Source organism: Diabrotica virgifera, chromosome 7 (genome assembly GCF_917563875.1).
Source record: "Diabrotica virgifera virgifera chromosome 7, PGI_DIABVI_V3a".
Lineage (NCBI taxonomy): Eukaryota > Metazoa > Arthropoda > Insecta > Coleoptera > Chrysomelidae > Diabrotica > Diabrotica virgifera.
This window is the reverse complement of record NC_065449.1, coordinates 72,052,319-72,075,727: the sequence shown is the minus strand read 5'-3', so window position 1 is coordinate 72,075,727 and position 23,409 is coordinate 72,052,319. Positions and strand designations below refer to the sequence as shown.

At 31.8% G+C, this 23,409-nt stretch overlaps 1 protein-coding gene across 2 annotated transcripts in view; it reads right to left on the bottom strand.

Annotated features, from left to right (window-relative positions):
- LOC114327668 (serine protease 7-like) overlaps nucleotides 1-23,409 on the bottom strand; it is a 60,249-nt gene that overhangs the window by 15,110 nt on the left and 21,730 nt on the right. The window contains exons 2-5 of one of the 2 annotated variants that reach the window (XM_050655936.1): nucleotides 22,862-22,989; nucleotides 22,575-22,786; nucleotides 10,628-10,818; nucleotides 5,588-5,824 (exon numbers count right to left, since the gene is read on the bottom strand). In XM_050655936.1, the coding sequence (XP_050511893.1) occupies nucleotides 5,588-5,824; nucleotides 10,628-10,818; nucleotides 22,575-22,768 (622 nt within the window). In that variant the 5' untranslated portion in view covers nucleotides 22,769-22,786; nucleotides 22,862-22,989. The remainder of the gene's footprint in view (nucleotides 1-5,587; nucleotides 5,825-10,627; nucleotides 10,819-22,574; nucleotides 22,787-22,861; nucleotides 22,990-23,409) is intronic. The other variant, XM_028276344.2, reaches the window with a different exon arrangement.

The window sequence follows — 23,409 nt, the reverse complement described above, 5'->3', positions numbered from 1 at the left end:
CAGTCATGAAATTCGTCTTCTTCCGATGCTTCTTCTGCTATCTACCCCTCCTTGCATTATGAGTCATAGGATGCCATACTTCTCACTCCGCATCACATGTCCGAGATATTGTAGCTTTTGTCACTGCCTACGTTTATTATTTGATTGAGGTGTTGTATCTCTGATTTTGTTTCCGTTGATATTGTCCTGCCCTTAGTCAGATGATCTTGTCGCAATTCTTCTGCTAACTGAAGTAGGAAAGTTTGCCAGATATTTGACAACCAGTAACTTCCTTATACAGAATCCAAGCATTTATTCCTACCATATCTAAGATATTAAAAAAAGCCTGCAACGGCCATATTCTTGAAGCTGATTTGGTTGAGCACTTTATGGCCATCTGATCTACAACGTCTACTCCGTATTGTGTATGGTTGTAGTAGGTAATGGTTTTAGGTTTCTTCTTTTTGTCTATGCCTATTTCAATATTGTTTGAGTATAGAGAATTCAGCGCTAGAACATTTTTGATCATTTTTCTCTGGTTAACCTGGTTTCCCTGGTTAGCTCAAGTCTTCGTGTATGAAAATTTTTGATTTCTATAATTCCATATTTTCGTTTTTTATTGACGGAGGAATATCCTTTCTTGCTCGGTTTATTGTTCCAGTACTGCTGGTAGCCTTCTTTCGTAATACATTTTTATGTATCGTGTCATTTCTTCCCTTATTCATAAATGGGCTCATTAGACGGCTAATTACATGTTCCCCTAGAAGTTGATTGTCTGGTCGTTGTTCATCTTTCCGTAGGTAAGGAAATCCGTTCAATAAATATTTGGACTAGACATTAGCTGTAAGCCAGAATTTGATTCCAAACTTATCGGGTTTATACGCCATGTACTGGGTGAAGTGACATCTTGCCTTTCTGGGAAAAAGCTGCTAGTTAATAGATATATTTTAGCCAGTTGTAGGTGTAGCAAAATATACAATTCTCTATAAATAAGTTCCATATTGCCGACGCAAGTGCAAATTTATCTATTGATCATCGCCTTAGATCTGGTACTTCTCCTCCGTAATATGTTCTTTTTTCTAGGGAGACATTAACATATTCAACAAGTAATTACACTAAGTACCTCCTGCAAAAGAGGACTTGTAATCCTTAAATAGATGTAGCAAAGTCTTAAATTTTTAAGATTCTAGAATAACTATGAATAAGTAGTAATACAGAGGGTCAAAAATAGAAAGCAGTCAAAATGACCGTCCTGGACCCTGGTGCTTCTAGGTATATATTAACACATCTCAAAAAGTAATTACACTAAGTACCTGTAAAGAAGGAATTATAATCCTCAAGTAGATCTAGGACAAGTCCTAAATTATCAACTTTCTAAAACAACTACAAATAAGTAATACAGAGGGTCAAAAATAGAAAGCAGTCAAAATGACCACTCTGTTGCTTCTAGGGTTAAAGCAGTTAGGTATAGGGAATACTTATAAAATAAAAAATATTTACTATGAAATATCATTTCATTACAATACTAAAATACAGGGTGTTCTATTTAAGAAAACTCAGAAAATATTCATTTTGAGTTTCGACCAAACCTGTATACTAAAATTTCAAAATTAGCTATACTAATGATATGATTCTTAACAATAATAGACTATATTAAAAATCACTTAAACGTAAGAAGAGTTTTTAATGTCAAACTATTACAATTCTACAGGGTGTGAATTTTACTACGAAATTAATAAAAAAACGTAAATATCTTTTAAAATACCCTGTATAATATTACAAAATCTCATATTTTAAGAAAGTAGATATTGAGGAGAATCCAAAAATGTAAAAATATACAGGGTGTCCCATTTAAAAAAACCAAGTTATGAGCAACTTCCGGTATAACCGGAAGTTGCAAAGAGATGAAAATATTTTCATTTAATAGATCATCCCTCAAAACCCCTTTATTCCAATTGTCATGATTCTGTTGCCTTTAGTTCTAGAGATATTTCTAATAGGCCACTTATCTGCCTCACCCTATATAATAATATGATTATTAATTATTAAAAAAAATAATCAAGGATGAAAACCATTTGGCTAATGATTTTAGGCACCGTAAGAATCTATAACTTAAATAGTAAAACATTTGGTAAAACCTAAAAGGAAACGATGCGCGGGAATTCCGTGAATATTTTTAAAATTCACTGCATCTATTTAGGTACAGCTGCACTGGAGTTAGGTGGTGGCTAGGTTAAGTAAGTCCGGAGCAGTCCATTTTACGAACAAGGGGAGGTAGTCATACAGGAAATCGTAGGAGTCTTTGATATTATAATAATTACTTCCTGTATGACGACCTACCCTGTTTTTTTATTAAATCAATTAAATGGGTATTCAAATAAAATAAAAAACCAAAAAAAGTATATTTTTTTATAAAAAAGACCCATTAAATATGTGATAAAGATACGGATTTATAAAAGCGTAAACATCGTGATTTAGAGGGGTGATGCATAACTTTTGAAACTATGTGTATAATTACAGTTATGTGTGGTTATGGTTTCAAGTTTATTTTTCGGAATCCTGGAATCCACTCTGTTGCCAAGGAATCCTGGAACAGGCCAAGACCCAGAAAGGGCTGTCGAGCCAATGATGATGATGATGATGATGAACCACTCTGTTGCATCGCAGATTTAAAATTCGTTTATTTCGAAAACGGTTGAGTTTAGCGAGATGAATGTAGTACATATATCTATTTTAAGTAAAAATATTAAGAGAATAAAAGTTTTGATTCAAAAAGTATGTAGAGTGCTGGATACAAAAAGTGGAGGTATTAAATGAGCGCTGAAAGACGTATGTGGCGCCCTCTGGGTAATACATCATTTTTGGTGGCGAATTTAGATTTCTCTTTTCAAAAAACCCCGCTTACGAAATTTCGTGTTGTTGTCCCATGCCTGCCAGGAAATATTCAAGAATAAATAAAAAAACTTTAACTTTGACAACCTGTATTTCAGTTATTACCAACTTTCCTACTAAGGTAAGAGCTTAAATCGACATATAAAAAAAACTGAATTACCGTGTTCAATAAGGATTAGGGATACCTTCTTAATGAGGATTATTTGAAATTGTACCCATTTGTTAATTTTTGTTCTGGGGAACCTCAAACCACGAATCTGAGAGTTCTGTGCATTGGTGTGAACCTGCTATAGTTAATATTAAAAATAGCACATTTAAATATTCAGTAACTGGGATCAATTATAGTATTAAACATATTTTAAGAAAAACAGTAAACGTTTGTCAAATTTTTGTGTGCATAGAAATGCCTGGAACTTTGACAAAACAGGGTTATCGAGAAAATTCAAAATTTGAACTTTGAACCCCACTGTATATAAATGTTCCATTAAAAATGAACGGCATTATATTTTTTCATCATCATTTGATGTTGTTAATGTTATAAAGTGTGTGCCGTACAGGAATGTATGATTTCATAATGTGATGAAAATTACTTTGGAGGTCCTACTTATTTTGGGGAACCCTATAGTTAAAAATGTACGGCATGAACATTTTTGTCATTATTAGTCATAGAATATTCTAAGACTATGTGGAAATATGATATTAAATATTATTATAGTAGCTGGGAAATGGATTTTCCAAATAGTAAAATTGAAAAAAAATTATTATTTTTATTCACCATCAATCTTTTTTATGTCAATATGTTAGTACGGCATTTTCACATACAGATTATAAAGTATAATAACTAGCTTCTAAAACTTATGCCGTTGAGGAAATAATAATTTTTCATTACAAAAATGACGTTTAGTATAGAACCTTCAAAATAATGGAATAATTATTTTTTTGCCAAATAATTTGTACGGCACTCATGTTTTTCATCATTTTAGAGCATAAGTAATACTCTGAAATCAGTGCCTTACTTTTCTAAATAATTTTTGTCAATTGGGGTTGAAATGAGAAAATTTACATAAAGGTTGAAATTGTTTGAGCCATTAGATTCATACGGCATAGTAAAATATAACTTTAAAATATATATATTTACTTAATATTATGCATGCCGTACAGTTTTCTATAATTTTTTATCAATGAAAATATGCGGAAAATGAAATTTTTTTTATGTTGCAGAACCATTATTTTTGTACGGCATATAGTTTTTATGTCTTATATTTTTAATATCTTCCTTGCGTCTTAATGCCGTCAATTTAAAAATAATTTATTTATCCAGATCTCATTATATTTTTTTCAATTTTTTATGCGCTATATTATTGCTAAGAATAATTTTTTTACTAAAATGCTTACGTTTTGAGTTATCTCAGAAAAACCGTCCAAAAACATGTTTTATTTTGTTAAACGTGAACATATTCACTCGCAAATAACTCGAAAAGTATTGACTTAGTGAAAAAACTCTATAGAAGAAAAGTTGTTTAGAATTAGAATTAGAAATTGTCATTTTATCCAATTCCAGTCTTATTTTGAATATATTTTTTTCATATTCGAGAGGGGGGTATTCCCCTCCATTTTACAAAAAGAATGATGTAGAATTTTAAACTTTCCCTTGTATAATAATAGACAATTTCAACTACCTATTCCCAAATTTTCATCCTTCCTTTATTTTTTTTTTGGGTCAGACAGATTGTTCTTTGATCGGGCTTAAGGGAATTTTACTTACTAAAAAAGCTACAATTTAGTAGTCCATGATTTTTTTCGTATCTCCAGCATTTTCGTAGATATTTTGAAGTAAAAGGTAAAAAATAGGAAATTTCAAAAAGTCAATTTTCCTTTAAACTTCAATTTTTCTAAAATTAGGCCTTTTAAGTAGGTCAAACTTCTTGGGTATATTGATAATACAAATATAAAAGGAATTACAGAAAGTTGAAGACCAATTTTTAATTATTAGGAGGGTAGTTAGGGGATTGTTTTCACTGATTTCTTTATAGAGAAAAGCAGGTAGGTACCGATATTTTTTTCATCATAAGTCGCTTAATTTTCACGCTAGAAGCTTTATATTATTATTTTTTTGAAAGGTCTAACTGTATACTTAAAAAAATATTATTTAAGTTTTCCTCGAAAAATGCAAAGTTTTTCCGTTATTTGGCTTTGAATATTTCAAATTTTGCATTTGACAAAAAAAGTTAACTTTTAACATGCTGTATCTCGGTTTGTGCTGGTCTTAAACATATTACAGAAAAAGAATTTCGTTTGTGTTACTAAAAGATACAATTTTGATATCTACAGTTTTTTTTATTAAATGCATATTTTTCGAAATATTCCCAAAAAACTCTCTAAAAAAAGTTGATTTTTTCGTCGAAAAACTGTTAGTTTCAAGCGAGAATAACTCGAAAAATATGAGTTTTACGAAGACAATGTAAAAAGCATTTTTTTTTCTTAGAATTACTTTTTAAATCGATTTACATGGTTAAAATGCAATAAAAAATTCCCGCCTCCGAGATGGGGTGGCAACCACCCCCAAGGCATTAACGTACAGCGGCATGGTATAGAAAATGATCATTGGACTACTCCCTACCTTCTGTGAAAATTTCAAGTAAATCCATACTGGACGAAAAAATTGCGAGCCAAAAGGCTTCATTTCCTCGACTATATCTTAAAATATTGGCTTTACCTTGACAAGTGTCTCTATCATATTCACCTCCAGCGCATATTTGGGAGTCACTAAGATTAAGTTTTACTTCTTTAAAGGCATCCATGCAATAGTCCCTCGTGCGTAAAGGTAGCTCAATTTTGAGTTTGACTTTGGAATAGGTGCCATCTTCTGTTAGACCCCAACCAACCGTTGTAAGTGGATCGTCAGTATGTGATTCTTCATATGGTTCAGGAAGACATATAGGTCTAATATAGGCTAGAAAGAAAAATAGAAAGTAATTTTAATAGATAACACTATTTTTAATATGAATGGATAAAGGTAATACATTGGGTAGACGATATTTGCATAGACTAAGAGCTGGAGGTCAAAAATCATCGTTATGAGTAGACTTAGGCAAATATGCAAATTGCATATTTTGCATATTATGCATAAAATATGCAAAAATGTCAAATTCTGCATATTTTTATAAAAGTATCAGGTGAAATTTCATCAGGTGTATAAATATATTCATGAAATAAAATCAACGAAGAGCTTGGAAATCCGAATATATTTTGTTTCAATATTCCTAGATATTTATTGTAATTTTGTCCTTGAATAAGGGTTCCAAAATCTGCTAGTTTATACCTCTAGGTAAAAATTTTTATTGGGATGGTCAGTTTTAGAAATCAATTATTATGTTGTAAAACTGATACCGGTAACACCTGCCCTTGTAATTTTATTAGTCCAGAAAGCCACTGCGCATCCGCTAGGAAAAATATTTCGATTCGGATTTTTTGCACAATCTTACTCAAAAAGGACCCCTTTTAACAAATTTGCATGTTGCCAGGACCAAAAGTGGATAAAAAATTTTTTAAACGTTTTTTTTTGTTTTATTCGTAAAATTATTTTTTTTGCATGGAACAAAGTTTTTTTAGGTTTTTTGGATCGTTCCAAACAGAAAAGGTCTTTAGTGATATTTCTCTAAAGTTGATATTTTTAAATATATAAACGATTAAAAATTGAAAAATTGCGAAAACGGCCATTTTTAATCCTCAAAAACTATGTGAAAAACTGAAAATTTGAATGTTGCCAAGGTAGGCAGATATTCTTTAAACACCGATTGATGAAATACCGAAGAGTTTTTTGCAATACTGTATTCAAAACTCCTTTGCTTTTTAATTGCTTATCAAGCGTGCGCGATACTATTTTATACCGACAGTATGGTGCAAATGAAAGGAATAAATTCATTAAGAAAAGTCCCGAAAAAGGTCGATTTTTATTTTTAAGTTATGATATTGTGGCATATATGGTATACTAGTGACGTCATCCATCTGGGCGTGATGACGTAATCGATGATCTTTTTAAATGAGAATAGTGATCGTGTGCTAGCTCATTTGAAAAGTTCTTAAATTCTCTATTCAGTAATATAAACATGTACATAATTATTTATACAGGGTGTCCTTCTACTTCTTTTTTGTCAAATAATTTAATTTAATAAAAATTTTATGGACACGCTGTATGAATAATTATATAAATGTTTATATTACTAAATAGAGAATTAAAGAACCTTTCAAATGAGCTAGCACATAACCCCTATTCTCATTTAAAAAAATCATCGATTACGTCATCACGCCCAGATGAATGTCGTCACTAGTTTACCATATATGCCGCAATATCATAACATAAAAATAACAATCGACCTGTTGCGGGATTTTTCCTTAAAGTAGCCGGTTTACGAAATAACGAATTTATTCCTTTCATTTGTACCATACTGTATACACATGTAACGGTGGAAAATAGTGTCGCGCACGCTTGAATAGCAATTAAAAAACAAAGAAATTTTGAATATTGTTTTGCAAAAAACTCTTTGGGATTTCATCAATCGATGTTTAAAGAATATCTACCTATCTTGGCAACATTCAAATTTTCAGTTTTTCACATAGTTTTTGACGGTTAAAAATGGCTGGTTTCGCAATTTTTCCTTTTTAATCGCTTATATGTCAAAAACTATCAACTTTAGAGAAAAGTCACTCAAGACCTTTTCTGTTTGCAATGATCCAAAAAACCTAAAAAACTTTGTTCCATGCGAGAAATATAATTTTAATAAAAAAACAAAAAAATGATGTTTAAAAAATTTTTGACCCACTTTTAATCCTGGCAACTAAAAGGGGTCCTTTTGAGTAAAATTGTGCAAAAAATCCGAATCGGAATATTTTTCCTAGCGGATGCGCAGTGGCTTTCTGGATTATATTTTAGAAACACTGTTTTTAACTAACGGAACCACAATAATACTTTAATTGGAACGTACACAAACATTTAGGGGGTTTAAAGGAACAAAACTCCCATAAAATTTTAATGGGGTGGACCAACTTTACTACAATTTTGTTTTAAGATGTTCCTGTCATAAGAATGATACATGTCCATTTTCAATAAAAAATCTCTAATAGTTTTCGATATATGTATTGAAAAAAATCCATTTTCATTTTGTAAATTCAAAGGGCTGTAACTTTTTTTATGAGCACATTTTTACTACGGTTAGTTAGGTTCAATCGAACAATTTTTGACGCCAGAATGTGTGGTATAATTTATGACCAATCTTTTCGGGACACCCTGTATATTCCCGTCGAACCCCACGTTTGATTTTGATATCATATTTTATTATCGGATTCTCATGCCTCTGTAGAGATACACGATGTTTGATTCCAGTTGTGGCTTAAACCCATGTATAAATATTATTTAACATTTTGAAAATACTTAGAATCTATACTAGAGAAAACGATTTCTCATGTCATTCTTCAGAAATAAGTTTTGACTGCACTCTTAAAGTAGCAAGAATATTATAGTCACGTACATGACGCTAGGGAAGGACGACACAACACATTAGAAATATCTAATAACACAGAAACATAAGTTTGAAACTGTATCCACCTTTAGCTACCTGGGAGCAACAGTAGGGAAAACTGGAAAAGAGAGAACAGAGGAAAGAATTCTGAAAGGCAAAAAGCATATATATAATAAATAGAAATCTGCTGAGAAGCAAGACCCTGAGCAAGACAACCAAGATGAACTTCTATAAGACCTTAGTAAGACCTGTTGTTACATATGGGATGGAAACAACAACGATTAACAAGAAAGAAGAAGATAATCTTCTGAAATTTGAAAGAAAATAATGAGAACTATACTGGGCCACGGTCGTCAATAAGCAGCCGAAGCGAACGGTTCTACAAAAAAGTTGTGATAAACAAACCTGTTAACAAGCTATCCGAGAAAAACATTTATTTATTTTATTTGAATCCGTTCAAAAACGTGAGTTTTATTATTAATATTATTTTATATTAATATTATCAATTTTACGAAAATGGGACATTTATGAAATTGCAAGGGTTGCTGTTACCGTCCTAAGAAAGATCTATGTATTTTTAAGTGTTTTTGTTCGGCAAAAAACATTACACATAATTAGTAATTAGTGAATAGTGATAAAACTTAGTACTTTTGTGTCAAAACATTCTACCTTTACGTTGTGTGTTGGCGGAGATATAAAGGTGGGATTCAACGCTCCAAAGGAACGGTTAGTAAAATTTCAATCATTATTAGAATTTTTTGTAAGAATACATGAGAAATATATAAAAAAAATAGAGAATAGATAATACAAAAAAGAAAAATAAAAACATACTGAGAACCGATAGGGGTTAATTTTCTGAGGAGATAGTCCGAAATTAACTCTTTTCGCGGTTATTTGGTAAACTAGTAGTTATAAAAGCTGTATATATTTAAGAAATAGTACGTAATTTAAACTAGGTATATTATATTACATAGGTAAAAAAAATTAATAAAGCTGGAGCTGGATAGGGACGAGCCTCTGATCGAATATCGCAAGAGAAAAGACAGAGAATCAGTATCTCCCCCAAACCCAACAAAAAAGCTGTAAATCGCAAAGGGAAAAACGGAAGACATGGAGAAAACAATGGACACAAAACAAGAAACAACAAATAGCCTACTGAAACAAGTTTAGAATGAAATTAGACAAATGAGGGAAGAAAACAAGGTTTTTAGAGATGAAATACTAGAATTAAAGAAAGAAAACAATAAGGTAAAGACAGAACTCGAGGAAACAAAGAAAAAGCTAAATATTTTGGAAATTTGGGTAGAACATAGAAGGTAGAACAAGGAGAAGATATAGTAAAATTCATTAAAGCACAAAGACTCAGATGGTTTGGGCACACACAAAGAAGAGGGGTAGAAGAACTTATCAAGAAGATAATTAACTGGAGACCAATAACAAATAGACCAAGAGAAAGACCAAAAATAAGATGGGAAGATCAACTGCTTGACGATATATCAAAGATGGAAATTGCAAACTGGAGAGAAAAGATTCAGGACCGGAGTGAGTGGAAGAAGATAGTGGAGAAGGCAAAAAACATCACAACCTATGAACGATGACCTAAAGGAAACTGCGGACTAATCCACCGCGTGAAATGGATTAAAAGAGCTCATAGCATTTGAGCGACCTATACTCTAGCAAGAGTGAATGGTCCATATAATATAATACTGGGTCACAATGTAACAAGAGAGGGAGAAATACGAATCGAAACAAATGCCGAAATTGAAGAAGAATTAAAGAGAGAAAACATAGTCAGATACATAAATATAATGGCTTCGCTTAGAATGGATAGGACATATACAGAGACGCCCACAATCAGATATGTTGAGAATAATAACTAACTGGACACCACTATGGCCCAGGTGTAGAGGAAGACCCAGAAGAAGATGGCTGGATGATGTAGAAGGATACATAAAAGCAATGAATGTGAAAGACTGGAAAGTTCAGTGCAAGGACAGGAAGAAATGGAAAAAGTCACGAGAACAGCAAAGACACACAGAAAGCTATAAAATGACAGAGGACTAATCCACCTCACCCAGTAATAGGATTTTAAACGCCATGGCGTTAGCTATAATCCCTAGGGATTTTGATGCTTAACGAATGAATGTTGTCAACAAGTTTAGGCAACATATTCTTAAATAAAATTGGTAACAAAGAGAGCATAAGTTGTATTTTAATAAATAAAAAATTGCACTTACTTGAATATTCAACTGTTTGATTAAGCCTTATAACTGCTATGTCATTACCACTAGTTTTATCATTTGCATTATAATTTTCATGGAACGACAAACTTTCAATTCCTGTTATGACAGTCTTTTGATTACAAGCTCCAGTTATATCGCAACTTATTTCTTTAGTTCTGTCGTGCGAACCCAATTTGACATATGTACTAAAAATAACGTAATTCTGTAATAAAACATGATTTTGTTGTTTATACGTTGATTGAGGGGGCGTAGCTCAGGCGGTAATGTGCTTGACTCGACTCGTGTGCTAATAGGCCGGGGTTAAAATCATAGCGCCAGCAAGAGCAACCACCATTTTTAAAAATGTCTATAGGCCCCAGGTCGACTCAGCCTGAATAAAATGAGTACTTTGGGTAAAACCAGGGGTAATAATAGGCGGTGGAAACGTAGCATTGGCCCTGTTACCTTCCTTGTATACTGTAGTCCCTAGATATAGCAGACTACCCTGCTATAATCCCAATGCCACGAAAGCGGTATGGTCCTTTCATGAGCATTTTTCAGTGCGTCACAAATGTTAGAAGAAAAGGTAAGTCCGTGACAATAAACATTTATAACAATATTTATTCTAACATGACATTTTAGTTAAATCTGAGAGTTGTAACATTTTATTTTGCAATTTGGCATAAAAACAAATCACTTGTGTTTATTGCATTTATAAAATGGTATTTTCTTTGATTTGTATAGTCTTATAAATTGTACAGATTATATTCGTAGATATTGTTGTGGAATTGTTTTTTTTTTAAGGAAATTCAAAAAAATTAAATTTATATCAACGACCATGTAATGATAGTTTTTCATCACCCTGTATATGGCCAAATTTGTTTAGAATTTAATTTTACTAGTAAACAAGTGTTTCGGAAAAATTAAAACGATTAGTGATAATTATTCGACGAAATGGACGGGGCATTAACAAAATATTTCGGTGATTAGAAAGTGGAGAGAGAGATTTGACGGGACAATAACGTTTTTCAGATCCTTCCGGGAAGGTATTTTAATGTGGTAAACAAAATGTATTATTTTAGTTGTAAAATTAGAGAGTAGAAAATACCTAATTATGATTTTCCTTGAAATTTGACAAATTAGAAAAAGTTATGTGGAAGAATATTGGGTTTCTTAAGAAATCAATGGTTTTGGAGAGGTTGTTGTTTAGTGGACGAAAAATATCGGGAGAAGGGATAATGGATGTGAGAGTAGGGATTTGAGAGAAACATAAAGTCAGTGTGTAATGAACATCGAGAGAAGGCAGCCGAGTTTTTTAAAAGTGTAGAATCAATGTAGAGTTGGTGTGATTAGCCTTTGCGAGCAGAATCAAGTTGAAATCAAATCGTCGACCGGTTGAAGAGCTAATTTCCTGGTCCAAGGGAGATTCCTTTGTTTTGTCAAGAACGAGTAGCTGATTATTATCGGTTTGTGCACTAGATATTCGAGCAAGTCCTGTGTGTTTTTCTTGGAAGCAGTTTTGACGAGGGGGATTTTTTCGCAACAACCAGAGAGTACGTGTTGAGAGAATCAAGGACAGCGCAATCCAGAAAACGAGGGAGTGAAGAATAAAAAGTTAGGCAAATCATTTGTCTGAATGGAGAAAAGTCATATATATTAAGACCATATTTGTTTACTTGTTTATTGAACAGTATTGTTGTAACAGAGTTAGTGATTTCAAATTTGGGAAATCAATTCAAAAGAAGAAAAGTAAAATTCATTCAATTTAGTATGAGTAAATAAGAAATTAATTAAATAAATAATTTTGTCAAAACAAGGAGATATTAGAGTAAGATTTTTAATTTATTAAGTTTGAGAATGTTGCAACAAAGTTAAATTTTAATATTTTTGAATCATATGTACACGGCATTTAATAAAAACAATAGATTACATTTATATGATTTTGAGTGTTGACAATTTCCCTGTTTCCACCCTGGAAGAAGTAAGCAACTAGAAATACTAGAAGCCACAGATTACAGGTATTGTATCAAATACAAAATTAGCCCTGATAATAAAACTGATTGGAAAATTTAATTGGAATTTAGTTATCTCTTTACGTGGGCAATAAATAAAATAATTGGATAATAAATCAAATTAAGAATTTGCTAATTAATCTAAATAAATAGAAAAGGTAGAGCATAACAATATATTATATAATTCGTAAATATTATTTTTCGATTATAGCGCCATCTATCGACAACTAGAATAAAGATTATAAATGTCTGTAATCACGGACGTGCCTTTTTTTCTGTCACATACAATTTAATGCGTTAGAAAGAAATCGAAATACTGTGACGTACTGAAAGATGCTCACGAGAAAAAGAATATAAAACGGGAGACTATTAATATTATTAGATTGATTGAGAATATTCTGATATTCTTAAGAACCACCAAAAATCTTTTAATAAAAATTTCAAAGTTCCCTTGCTAAATCTTACAATATTTATTAAGTGCGCATACAACGGCAATAATTTTTGGTGTTGGTACTAACTGCTCAACGGCTCTTAATTACCCTTGATTTAAGAAATAACAATAAATCTTATATTATAAACCTTCAAAAAGGCGAACAAAATGAACTTGTAGTGAGTAGAATTATCAACAGAAGTGGATACATAAGGAAATATAGAAATCCTTGTTCAACATATTTGAATCGTATGGTCTAACAATGCACATTAATCCTCCTACAAGGATTATAAAAACTTCATCTACCATAATTGATTATACTGTTAAAGATTTCTCACCCTTTGATGTCCACTCTACAATTATTAATGCTGGTCTATTTGATCATGAAGCAGTTTATACGAAGTTTAATATCTTAAGCAAACCCTCCTCGAAAACCCGACGTTTAGACAGGATTTTTTCCACCCGGAACTTTCGTAACTTCCAAAATGTATGCTTAACCTCTGAGTGGCGCTTTCCTGCTATGGACGTGGATAATAATTTCAGTGCTTTTTTAGATAAGCTTGTCTGTGTTTTCAATAAAGCATTTCCTTTAATTGCAATTAAGCCAAAATATCGCAAACCCTGGACTACTAAAGGCATCCGAATATCTTTCAAGAATATGCGTTCTCTTCTCTATATCAAGAAATTTACTACTAACGTCTCTATCACTAAATATATCAACAAGTACATTGCAACCTATCTTAAACTTATAAAATCAGCTAAAAAACTACTACCATAACCGTCTGGGAAGCTCAAAAATTGTTGCAAAAAAAACTTGGTCCATAAAAAACGAAGTTTGAAATAAAACCCACACTGCTCAAACAATTTCCTTCCAGACCCTGAAAATCTAAACGAATATTTTGTTAATCTGAGTGAAAATATTACATCAACTATTTTGCCACAACAAGATCCCATTGCCTATCTCCCTAATTCAAGAAAGGTCTCGAATTCATTCTTTATAAAACCAGTCGATAAATCTGAACTGATCCACAATAGTAAATCCGCTGATCCGCAATTGAACAATCAATAGTATCAAAAGCAAATCTTCCTGTAGTACTGATGGTCTATCGATAAAAAATTTTTCTAATCTCCCAGAAAATGTGTTAGAAGTCCTCATCTCACTAATTAATGATTCCTTTGAGAAAGGTAAATTTACAGTGCTTGAACACAGCCATCATTATTCCTCTTCATAAGGGTGGTGAAATATCTAATACCTGCAATTATAGACCTATTGCACTACTACCGGTACTCTCCAAAATTATTGAGAGACTCATAAAAGCCCGACTTATATCCTTTCTAGTTGAAAACAACATTTTATCACAAAATCAGTTCGGCTTTTTGAATAATAAATACACCACTGATGCCATGTTTTCTGTACTACATGAGGTTTATCAAGCACTGAACAATAATCTTCACACTGCCACCGTTTTTTGTGACTACGCCAAAGCTTTTGATTTTGTAAATCACAACATTTTGATAAAAAAACTAAATTTCTACGGAATTGGAGGTATTTCTTTAGATTGGTTCCAATTTAACTTAGATGATAGGAAACAACTGGTTAGAGCAAATGATACAGACTCTAGTCTCAAAAACATTGTATGTGGGGTACCTCAAGGTTTAGTATTGGGTCCTCTACTTTTCCTTATCTTTATTAATGATATCACTAGTTTAAAAATCGATGGAAAAATCTTTCTTTGTGTTGATGATACCAGTATCACTTGGAGCAACTCAAATATTGCAACTCTTCATGCTACTATAACGTCTGATCTACTTACAATAAAAACCTGGCCTGACTCTAATTTACTCTCGTTTAACGTAGATAAAAGAGTAGCATTGTCTTATAAAGAAACCCTTTAACCGTTACCTCTTAATAACAGCCAGATCAGTACCGTTGATTCAGTAAAATTTCTTGGTATTTTTTTAGACAGCAACCTTAAATGGTCCCACCATATCGATTTGTGAAGGAAGAAACTATCCTCAGCTTGCTATGCTATAAGATCTGTTTCGAATGAACTCAATTTAGCATCTTCCAAAATAACATATTTTTCTTTGTTCGAGTCACATCTTCGTTATAGTCTTCCTTTTTGTGGTTCTGGTACAGCTGCCCAATTCGATGTTATTTTCAAATTACAAAAAAGAGCAATAGGATATCTGTTTGGCCTCAGAAGAACAACACATTGCAGAAGTTATTTCAAAGATCACGGAATTTTAACCCTTCCATCTTTGTATATTTTAGAAACTGTTTGCTTAATTCGTAAACATCTACGTGTCTTTCCACCAAGACTTAATCATGACTACTTCAGGAGAAATTCTACGTTTGACGTCTATTTGCCGACCCCGTCCTCTGAGTTAGTAAAGAAATCTATATTATATTCCGCAAAAAACTTTACAACCATCTCCCTCTACAACTTAAATCTGCAGTATCTTTCCCCAAATTCCGTAAACTGACAAAAGCCTACCTATCTGAAAGACCTTATTATTCAGTAGAAGATTTTCTTAATCAATAACTAAGAAATTGCAGTACCCTTTGCACAAGTAGTATTTTTGTTATTATTCTTTATCTATATTTGGGTGTCATATGCAGCAGCTTAACTTTTAAACTTATTATTTACTAGGTAGACTATGCATTTGCAATTTATTTAAATTTTGCAATTGAGTATTTCTGTTTAACTTCATTATTATTAGTAGTATTGTAAATATATTGACGATTTATGAAATTTTAGTAAATTGGATTGTTATTGTTTTGTTTTCTTGACTTTTTGTAAGCTTTGTCGATAAAATTGTACAATTTTTCATGACAATAAAGCATATTTCTGTTCTATTCTAAATCAACAGGAGAGAGGTACAAGAACTAACTTGACCATAAATATAACAATTGAATGCAAATGGAGAAGCTAATTGGAAGATGTCAAGATCGTAAGAGGCTCCGATGTAGGGTTAGATCCTATGCTAGTCAGAGCGATACTAATATTGAAATTAGTCACAGATAAAAACAAAAAAAAAATCAACAGAAGTATAAGAAGAAAGTATAAAAAATAAATTCACTGAGAAACTAGCAATTAATCAAAGTGTATTACAACAAACTGTAGAGTCAGTTGAAGAAACATGTAAGCATCTTAAAAAAGTAATAATAATGATTTAACAATATGAAAAACTCCTCATTAGCAAGGATTTATCGCTTACCCCAAGACCACGTCTAGTTAAATGCTACATTTTCCGATCTTACTGTATGGTGTGGAGGCCTGGACGCTCACGAAAAAACTAGAAGCATTCGAAATGTGGGTGTACCGACGCATTCTTTGTATATCCTGGACTGAACATGTCACCAATATAGAGGTAAAACCTACAGAATCAGAAAAGAGAAAGGAATCATGAGCACGATTAAACAAAAGAAACTTGAATATCTAGGCCACATATTGAGACACATAAGTACCGTCTACTGCAATTGATTGTTCAGGGGAAAATTGACAGAAAGCGAGGACCAGGCAGGAGAAGACACTCGTTGCTCCAAAATCTGCAGAAGTGGTTCGGGCTCACATCAGTCGAACTATTCAGAAGTGCCGTAAGCAAGATCAGAATTGCCATGTTAATAGCCAACGTTCGCAACGGACAGGGCACTTGAAGAAGAAGAATAATAATGGATGAAAAAAAAAGAGAAAATGAAGAACGGATGACTAAAGACACTCTAAAACTAATAATAATAATAGAAGAAAGGAAAAAAATCAAAGAAGAAGTAAAGGAAAGGAAGGAAACAGAATAAAAAATAAGAAATATCTAAAACGGGCATAGGTAAATTGAGTCCCGCATACCTGAATAAAGAAGGGTCAAAATATTTAGATGGTCGAATTGAGTCCCGGGCATCGTAATCCTTTTAATAGCTTTTTAATTTGTAAGTATTTTATTGGGTACGCCTTATATTAATCAAATATAAAAAGTAATATGTGCACCACAAAATATTTTGTATAGAGTGCAATCTATCAGATATATACGATACGGTGATTGCCAAAATGAGTTCTGTGAACATTGTTCTTAGTGAAAAAGGAATACAATTGATTGTGTTGAATGGCTTCAAATATCGTTTCCACAAATCTTTAAAAAATGACGGCAAGCGTTGGATTTGTTGTGCGCAGACGAAAGAAAAATGTAAAGCATTTTTAAAAACTCAAGGGGACAACGTAGTGACGGAAATTATGCATGGAGGACCACAATCATGGTGAATTAAACGAAGAAGTGCTCAATCGTCAAATGTTAAGTCACTCCTTGAAACGAAAGACCGTAGAAGTTATCAGTGAACGACCTATGAAAATTTTGCATGAGAAATTACGAAATGGCGATATTGTTTTCCTGCAACAGCAATTTACAATTTTTAGCAGATTTGGGCACCATTTATATAGATGGAACTTTTGAATATATTGCCCAAAATTCTTTAAGCAAATATTCTGCATCCATGGTCTAAAAGAAGATCATTATATACCTTTGGTTTTCTTCTTATTACCAAATAAACATAAATGTACATATACACTGGCACTTAAATACCTTACAGAACAAATTGGAAAATGCAATAAAAAACTCGCTTTTAGAACGGTATTTGCAGATTTTGAAAAAACAATCCAGCAAAGTGTCACTGAGGTTTGGAAATATGGGCGGAGATGTCAAGCAGTTTACAGCGGACGACGAACGCATGTAAGCGCTTTAAATCCGGGTTTAACTTATCATTTTATTTTGCTCATCCTCATATTTTTAAATTTTCAACAGTTTTAATAGACTTGTTAAATGAAAAAGAGGTATGTTAAAATTAGAATATCTAGTACAAAAAAAGTAAAAAAATATTCTGCAAAAACCCTCACATAAAAAAATTTTAGATGAACAAATTTGAAATTAAATAATAGATTAATATCAAAATTTGATTTCCTCAAAATTGTAAGTAAAAAATTTAGAATAGTTAAATAAATGATTTAGCATGTAATTGGGGTTATATTTTTTACTGTAAATATTTTAGGCATATATTTTTACAATAAAATTATATGTTCTAAAATAAAGGACACCGCACACATCTTATGAAAAATATAATGTCACTCAAATGAAATAAAATTTACATGAATAGATGCGTCCTGAAATTTTAATAATTTGATACCATTGCGCCAACCCTGAATTTTGCTTAATTAGTGCGTTAATTGTAATTAAAATTTTATCGAAATCGCATTTTAAAGTCCATAAAACTGGCATTCCTAAATAATATTAGTCTAGCGGCTATTGAATAGAGTCTATTCACCACTAGCTTAAGCCGATTAGAGGCGGTACAACTAACCAAATTATACCTACTTTATTATCAATAATAATAGGAAATGATAAGAGTAAGCCTCTGCCTTAATCTCTCAACACAGATTTATGGAGTAAGCGAATAACAAGTTCTTTTCTCTCTCTTTGACATACGTACATTCCTATTTGATTTCAGATTTATTTTTATCAATTTACGCTCTTTTTAATCAAAATTGTTGAAATTTCAGGAGGCATCTATTCATGTAAATTTTGTTTCATTTGAGTGACATTATATTTTCCATAAGATTTGTGCGGTGTCCTTACTGTTTTCTAATTCCTAGAAATCATTACGTACACCGACTAAGCCCCAGGTAGACCGGGACTCAATTTACCCATCTTCGGGACTCAACTCGGCTATTAGAACGACGGATTATAAATTCTGGGACTCAACTAGGTTACTCCGACTAAAACAGATGGACGGAATACTTCCAAGAAATATTTGCTAAACTTGAAATACCACAAGTCAGAGAAGACAAAGTAGAATTGCCAGAACTAGAAGTGAATATTAGAGAAATTATAAGGAAAGAAACTGAAAACATACTAAAATTTTATAAACTGGCTACACTGAAAAAAATATTGTACATAGTACCAATGAACGCCAATCATTGACTTTTTTTACATTGATTCAATGAAAATTTCGTTAATACTATAAACACGTAGTCATTAAGTAATGACCATATTCATTATTACAATGTAATTATATTCATTAAAAAATAATGAATCGAATCATTAATCCAATGAACCTTTTTATCTATCCAATGACTTTTTTCATAATACTAATAATTTGTTCATTGTATATATGAAATTATACATCAAGATTATGCGGTTAAATTAATGAATATAAAACGTTGCACTAATGTACAGTGTTCTTTAAATTACGAACTCGTTTATTGAATCAATGTTTTCGGAACATTAAATCAATGTTTTCGACTTTGATTAATAACTCGATACATTGTTTTGATGTAACGCAATCATTGTATTAATGTAATATACCTGAATCAATGATCAATTCATTGTAGCAATGATTTTGTACATAAACTGATACATTTATTAAAACTCTGTAAGTGTTTTTATTGGTGTAAAAAAATCACGTGACAACAGTTGCAGCCTCCTAGCAGACAGTCACCATGCAGACTCTGAGGAGCGGTGTTTGGCACTAGTGATTTGGTTGATTTTTCCAAGGTATTTCTTGGTTTCTAATGAAATGGAAACGGACATATTGATGGATGGGACAGCAATTTCGAAAGAATTATCTCCTTTCTTCGCTGTGAAAGTCATATCAAGGATAAAACAAATAAATTTTTATTTGAAAAGATTACCCATGAAGACATTACGGAATGTAAGTACCTATTTCATTATTCAATCCTGCATATCTAGTATTAATTAATTTTTATTCTCTCTAAATTTGTTCAAAAGCTAATTCGACACATAGGTAAAAGAACATAGGAACTATTTGAAAATATTTCTAAATGGTATAATCTTATAAAAGATTACTAAAATAAATCTTTAGGTGATTAAACCGTAAATAATTGAAAAATATTATTAACTCTTGCAGTCGGTAGTATCTATCAAAGTAAAAATAAACATCTCAACATCTAGCAATTTTTTTCAGGATAAATTAAAATATTTCTATAAATAAAAGTGATACCCGAAAATACAACTACATAATATGTTCAATATTTAGATTTATTTTTTTATAATAAATATTAATATAAATTGTAGATGGCTAACATGCAGTTATTCTTTGGGTTCTACATCGATATCTTGTACGAACTAATAAAATCTCCCATCAGAGATTTCCAGTAATCATTCTTACATCGGAAAGACCCAACAAGAAGTCGTAGATCATATTAGATTTTTGAAATCAAAGAAAAATGCCATTCAACCATTTGTTTTTTGCATGGGTGGTGATAATTAATCCCAGAGAGATGTTGTATTTGTGGAGATGTTATTGTAGATGTATTTATTTTCACGATATCAGGTATACATTTTTTATATATTTTATATATTTTATAAGAAAAATCAATTTCTGTTATATTTAGTTATTCAGTTTTTTCCAAATTACATTATAGAACGTTGTTTGTGTTAATTAAAAATAAATGTTTTTTTAATTTAAATTTATAGATACTTAACATTAGTTTAAGAATCGGCAAAAAATCGTTGCTTCAACCTATATTTGTAATATTTATGTAGATATTAAGTCGTCATTTTGTTTACTTATTAACTATTTGTCTGTTATATACAAATATACATGAAGATGACATTCACTGAACCAAAAAAGTACGTAAATATAATGAAAAAAACATTGATTCAAAAACGGGGAGCATTAATTTTCGTCCAATGATCAGTATCGTTGGTCCAATGTAAGTAGATACATTAACTAATGCTCAAAAACATTAATACGTTCATTCAATGTACTTTCTAGTTAAGAATTAATGTACTGATACAGTGATTCAATGTACCGATCCATTGATTCAATGTACCGATACATTGATTCAATGTACCGATACATTGATTCTTAACTAGAAAGTTCATTGGATGAGCGTACTAATTCATAAAAATTAATATTTTTGAGCATTAGTTAATGTATCTACTTACATTGGACCAATGATACTGATCTTTGGACGAAAATTAATGCTCCCCGTTTTTGAATCAATGTTTTTTTCATTATATTTACGTACTTTTTTGGTTCAGTGTAAGCCGCAGGAGTCTACAATACACCCAAGGACCCAATAAAAGCAGATACTACACCTTTGATAGAAATGTTACATAAACTTTTGAAAAAAAAAGAAGAATTACCAATGAGCTGGAAAGAGAGATTAATAATAAATCTATTCAAAGTACTAATAAGTATCACATCAAGAAGTGGGTTAACCAAATAGACCTGGATCCCGCGTACAAAAAAAAGTTTATTAATAGCAAGCTGAAAATTTGTTAATAGCTTAACGGTGTCTAGTCGGACAAACTTTGATGTACGGGAACACTGGAACAGGGGAAGTTTTAATTGTGGAACAGTTTAAAAATTTGGAACGTCAGATTACGAAAACGTTCCATGTATTTTGTCGGACAGAACATCCAATTGATTTGTTACCCTTTCATTAACTCTCATGCAAAAATCAGACGGCTATTAATAACCAACATGTTGATGTTGAACACCAGTCTGATTTTTGCATGAGAGTTTAATGAAATGGTAACAAATCAATTGGAAGTTCTGTTTGACAAAATACATGGAGCGTTTTCGTAGTCTGACGTTCCAAATTTTTAACCTGTTCCACAATTAAAACTTCCCCTGTTCCAGTGTTCCCATGTTGGAAAGATTGAAACCGGAATTAGATAGAAAACTAAGAAGCAACCAATCAGGTTTCCGTAGCAAATGATATACAATTAACTACTTTTGCAACCTTATAATTATCTTGGAACTAACATATGAATAGAATAAAGATATAAAAGTGAGTTTTATCGACTTTGAAAAGGCCTCCGACCGTATTAATATGGTAAAGACGTGCAAAATCCTAAGATGGATACGACTAAAAATGATAAACTTTAATTAACACTTCTACTAAGGATACAGAGTGTAGCTGAAACACTCAGGTGAAGTAACAGTAAAAATAGCCGTAGAAAGTAAAGAATAAACGGGGAGGGTTAAAAAGGATATACAGATATACAGACAAGGATAATAAAGACTCACATATATTCAACGGTTTAAATAAAATTTGAGAAACAAACGAATTACTGGAAAGAGCGTAAATTATTTAACAATTTCCTCAAAAGTATACTACAACTAAAGTAACTACAACTAAAAAACTCCTACATAATAATGGGAAAGAGCAAAGCAAACTTAGCTTTGCAAGGCGTGGAAGTGGATTGCTCATATCTTGAGGAAAAATGAAAACGATATTGTGACTCCAGCTCTTGAATACCAACCACAAGTGAAGAGAAAGAAAAGAAGAACACCTGACGAGTCAGCATTCTTATTAGTTACTAAAATATTATTAAGGAAGGGGAGAAAGAAAGAAAGAAATTTCCACAGTTTAGATGCCATGTTTTATTATCGAGTTGTCAAATTAAATAGAAAGATGAAATTGAAATGGATTTAGAAAAAATCTTTCTGAAAAATATGTAGAATTCAAACATAAAAAAATCCAGTAAATATTTTACTTACAGTTTTCCAACCACATGTTCAATCTCGCCTGTTACACAATGCGCCGCTGTCAATACATATCTTTGACTAATTAGTGTGCCTCCACAGGACCACTTGAATCTCCCAGAACGAGTTTTATAACCCAGTAATACCATCCAAGGGTGTTCTTTTAAAAAAGTTTCTACCCCTCCAAAAAGACGTCTTAGTAGAGGCATTTTAATAATAGTAGGTTCCTACAATATAAATCGACTATTATCAGTATTTTTTAATTAAGATAAGAAAATTGTATACACAAAAAGAAACTTTACTTCGTAGCACTTAGGTGCAGTTTCAGTTATTAAAGCTGTCGTCAGTATATCAAATTGATTTTAAATTATTGTCTTCTTTTATCTGTTGACTATCAAACTAGTCTGCCAGTGAAACCTAGTGAATTAACCTGCGGCTACAAGGAGGGAGGAATTTGACACAACAGATGTATCAGCTAATACGAGAGATATGGATATAAGAAGAAATCCCCCAACAATGGAAGAAAAGTATAATCTGCCCTATTCATAAAAAAGGAGACAAACTGTTGTGCCAGAATTATAGAGGCATCTCTTTACTTTGTTCGGGATACAAAATATTCACAAACATCCTTAATCGAAGACTTCAACCTCTCACAGAAAAAATCATCGGGGAATATCAAGCAGGGTTTAGGCAAAATAGATCTACCATTGACCAACTATTTACAGTTAAACAAATACTAGCCAAAGCATGGGAATATGACATGGACGTTTACAATCTCTTTGTAGATTTTAAACAAGCCTATGATTCAATAGATAGAACAATTCTATCTAATATATTGGAAGAATTTGGC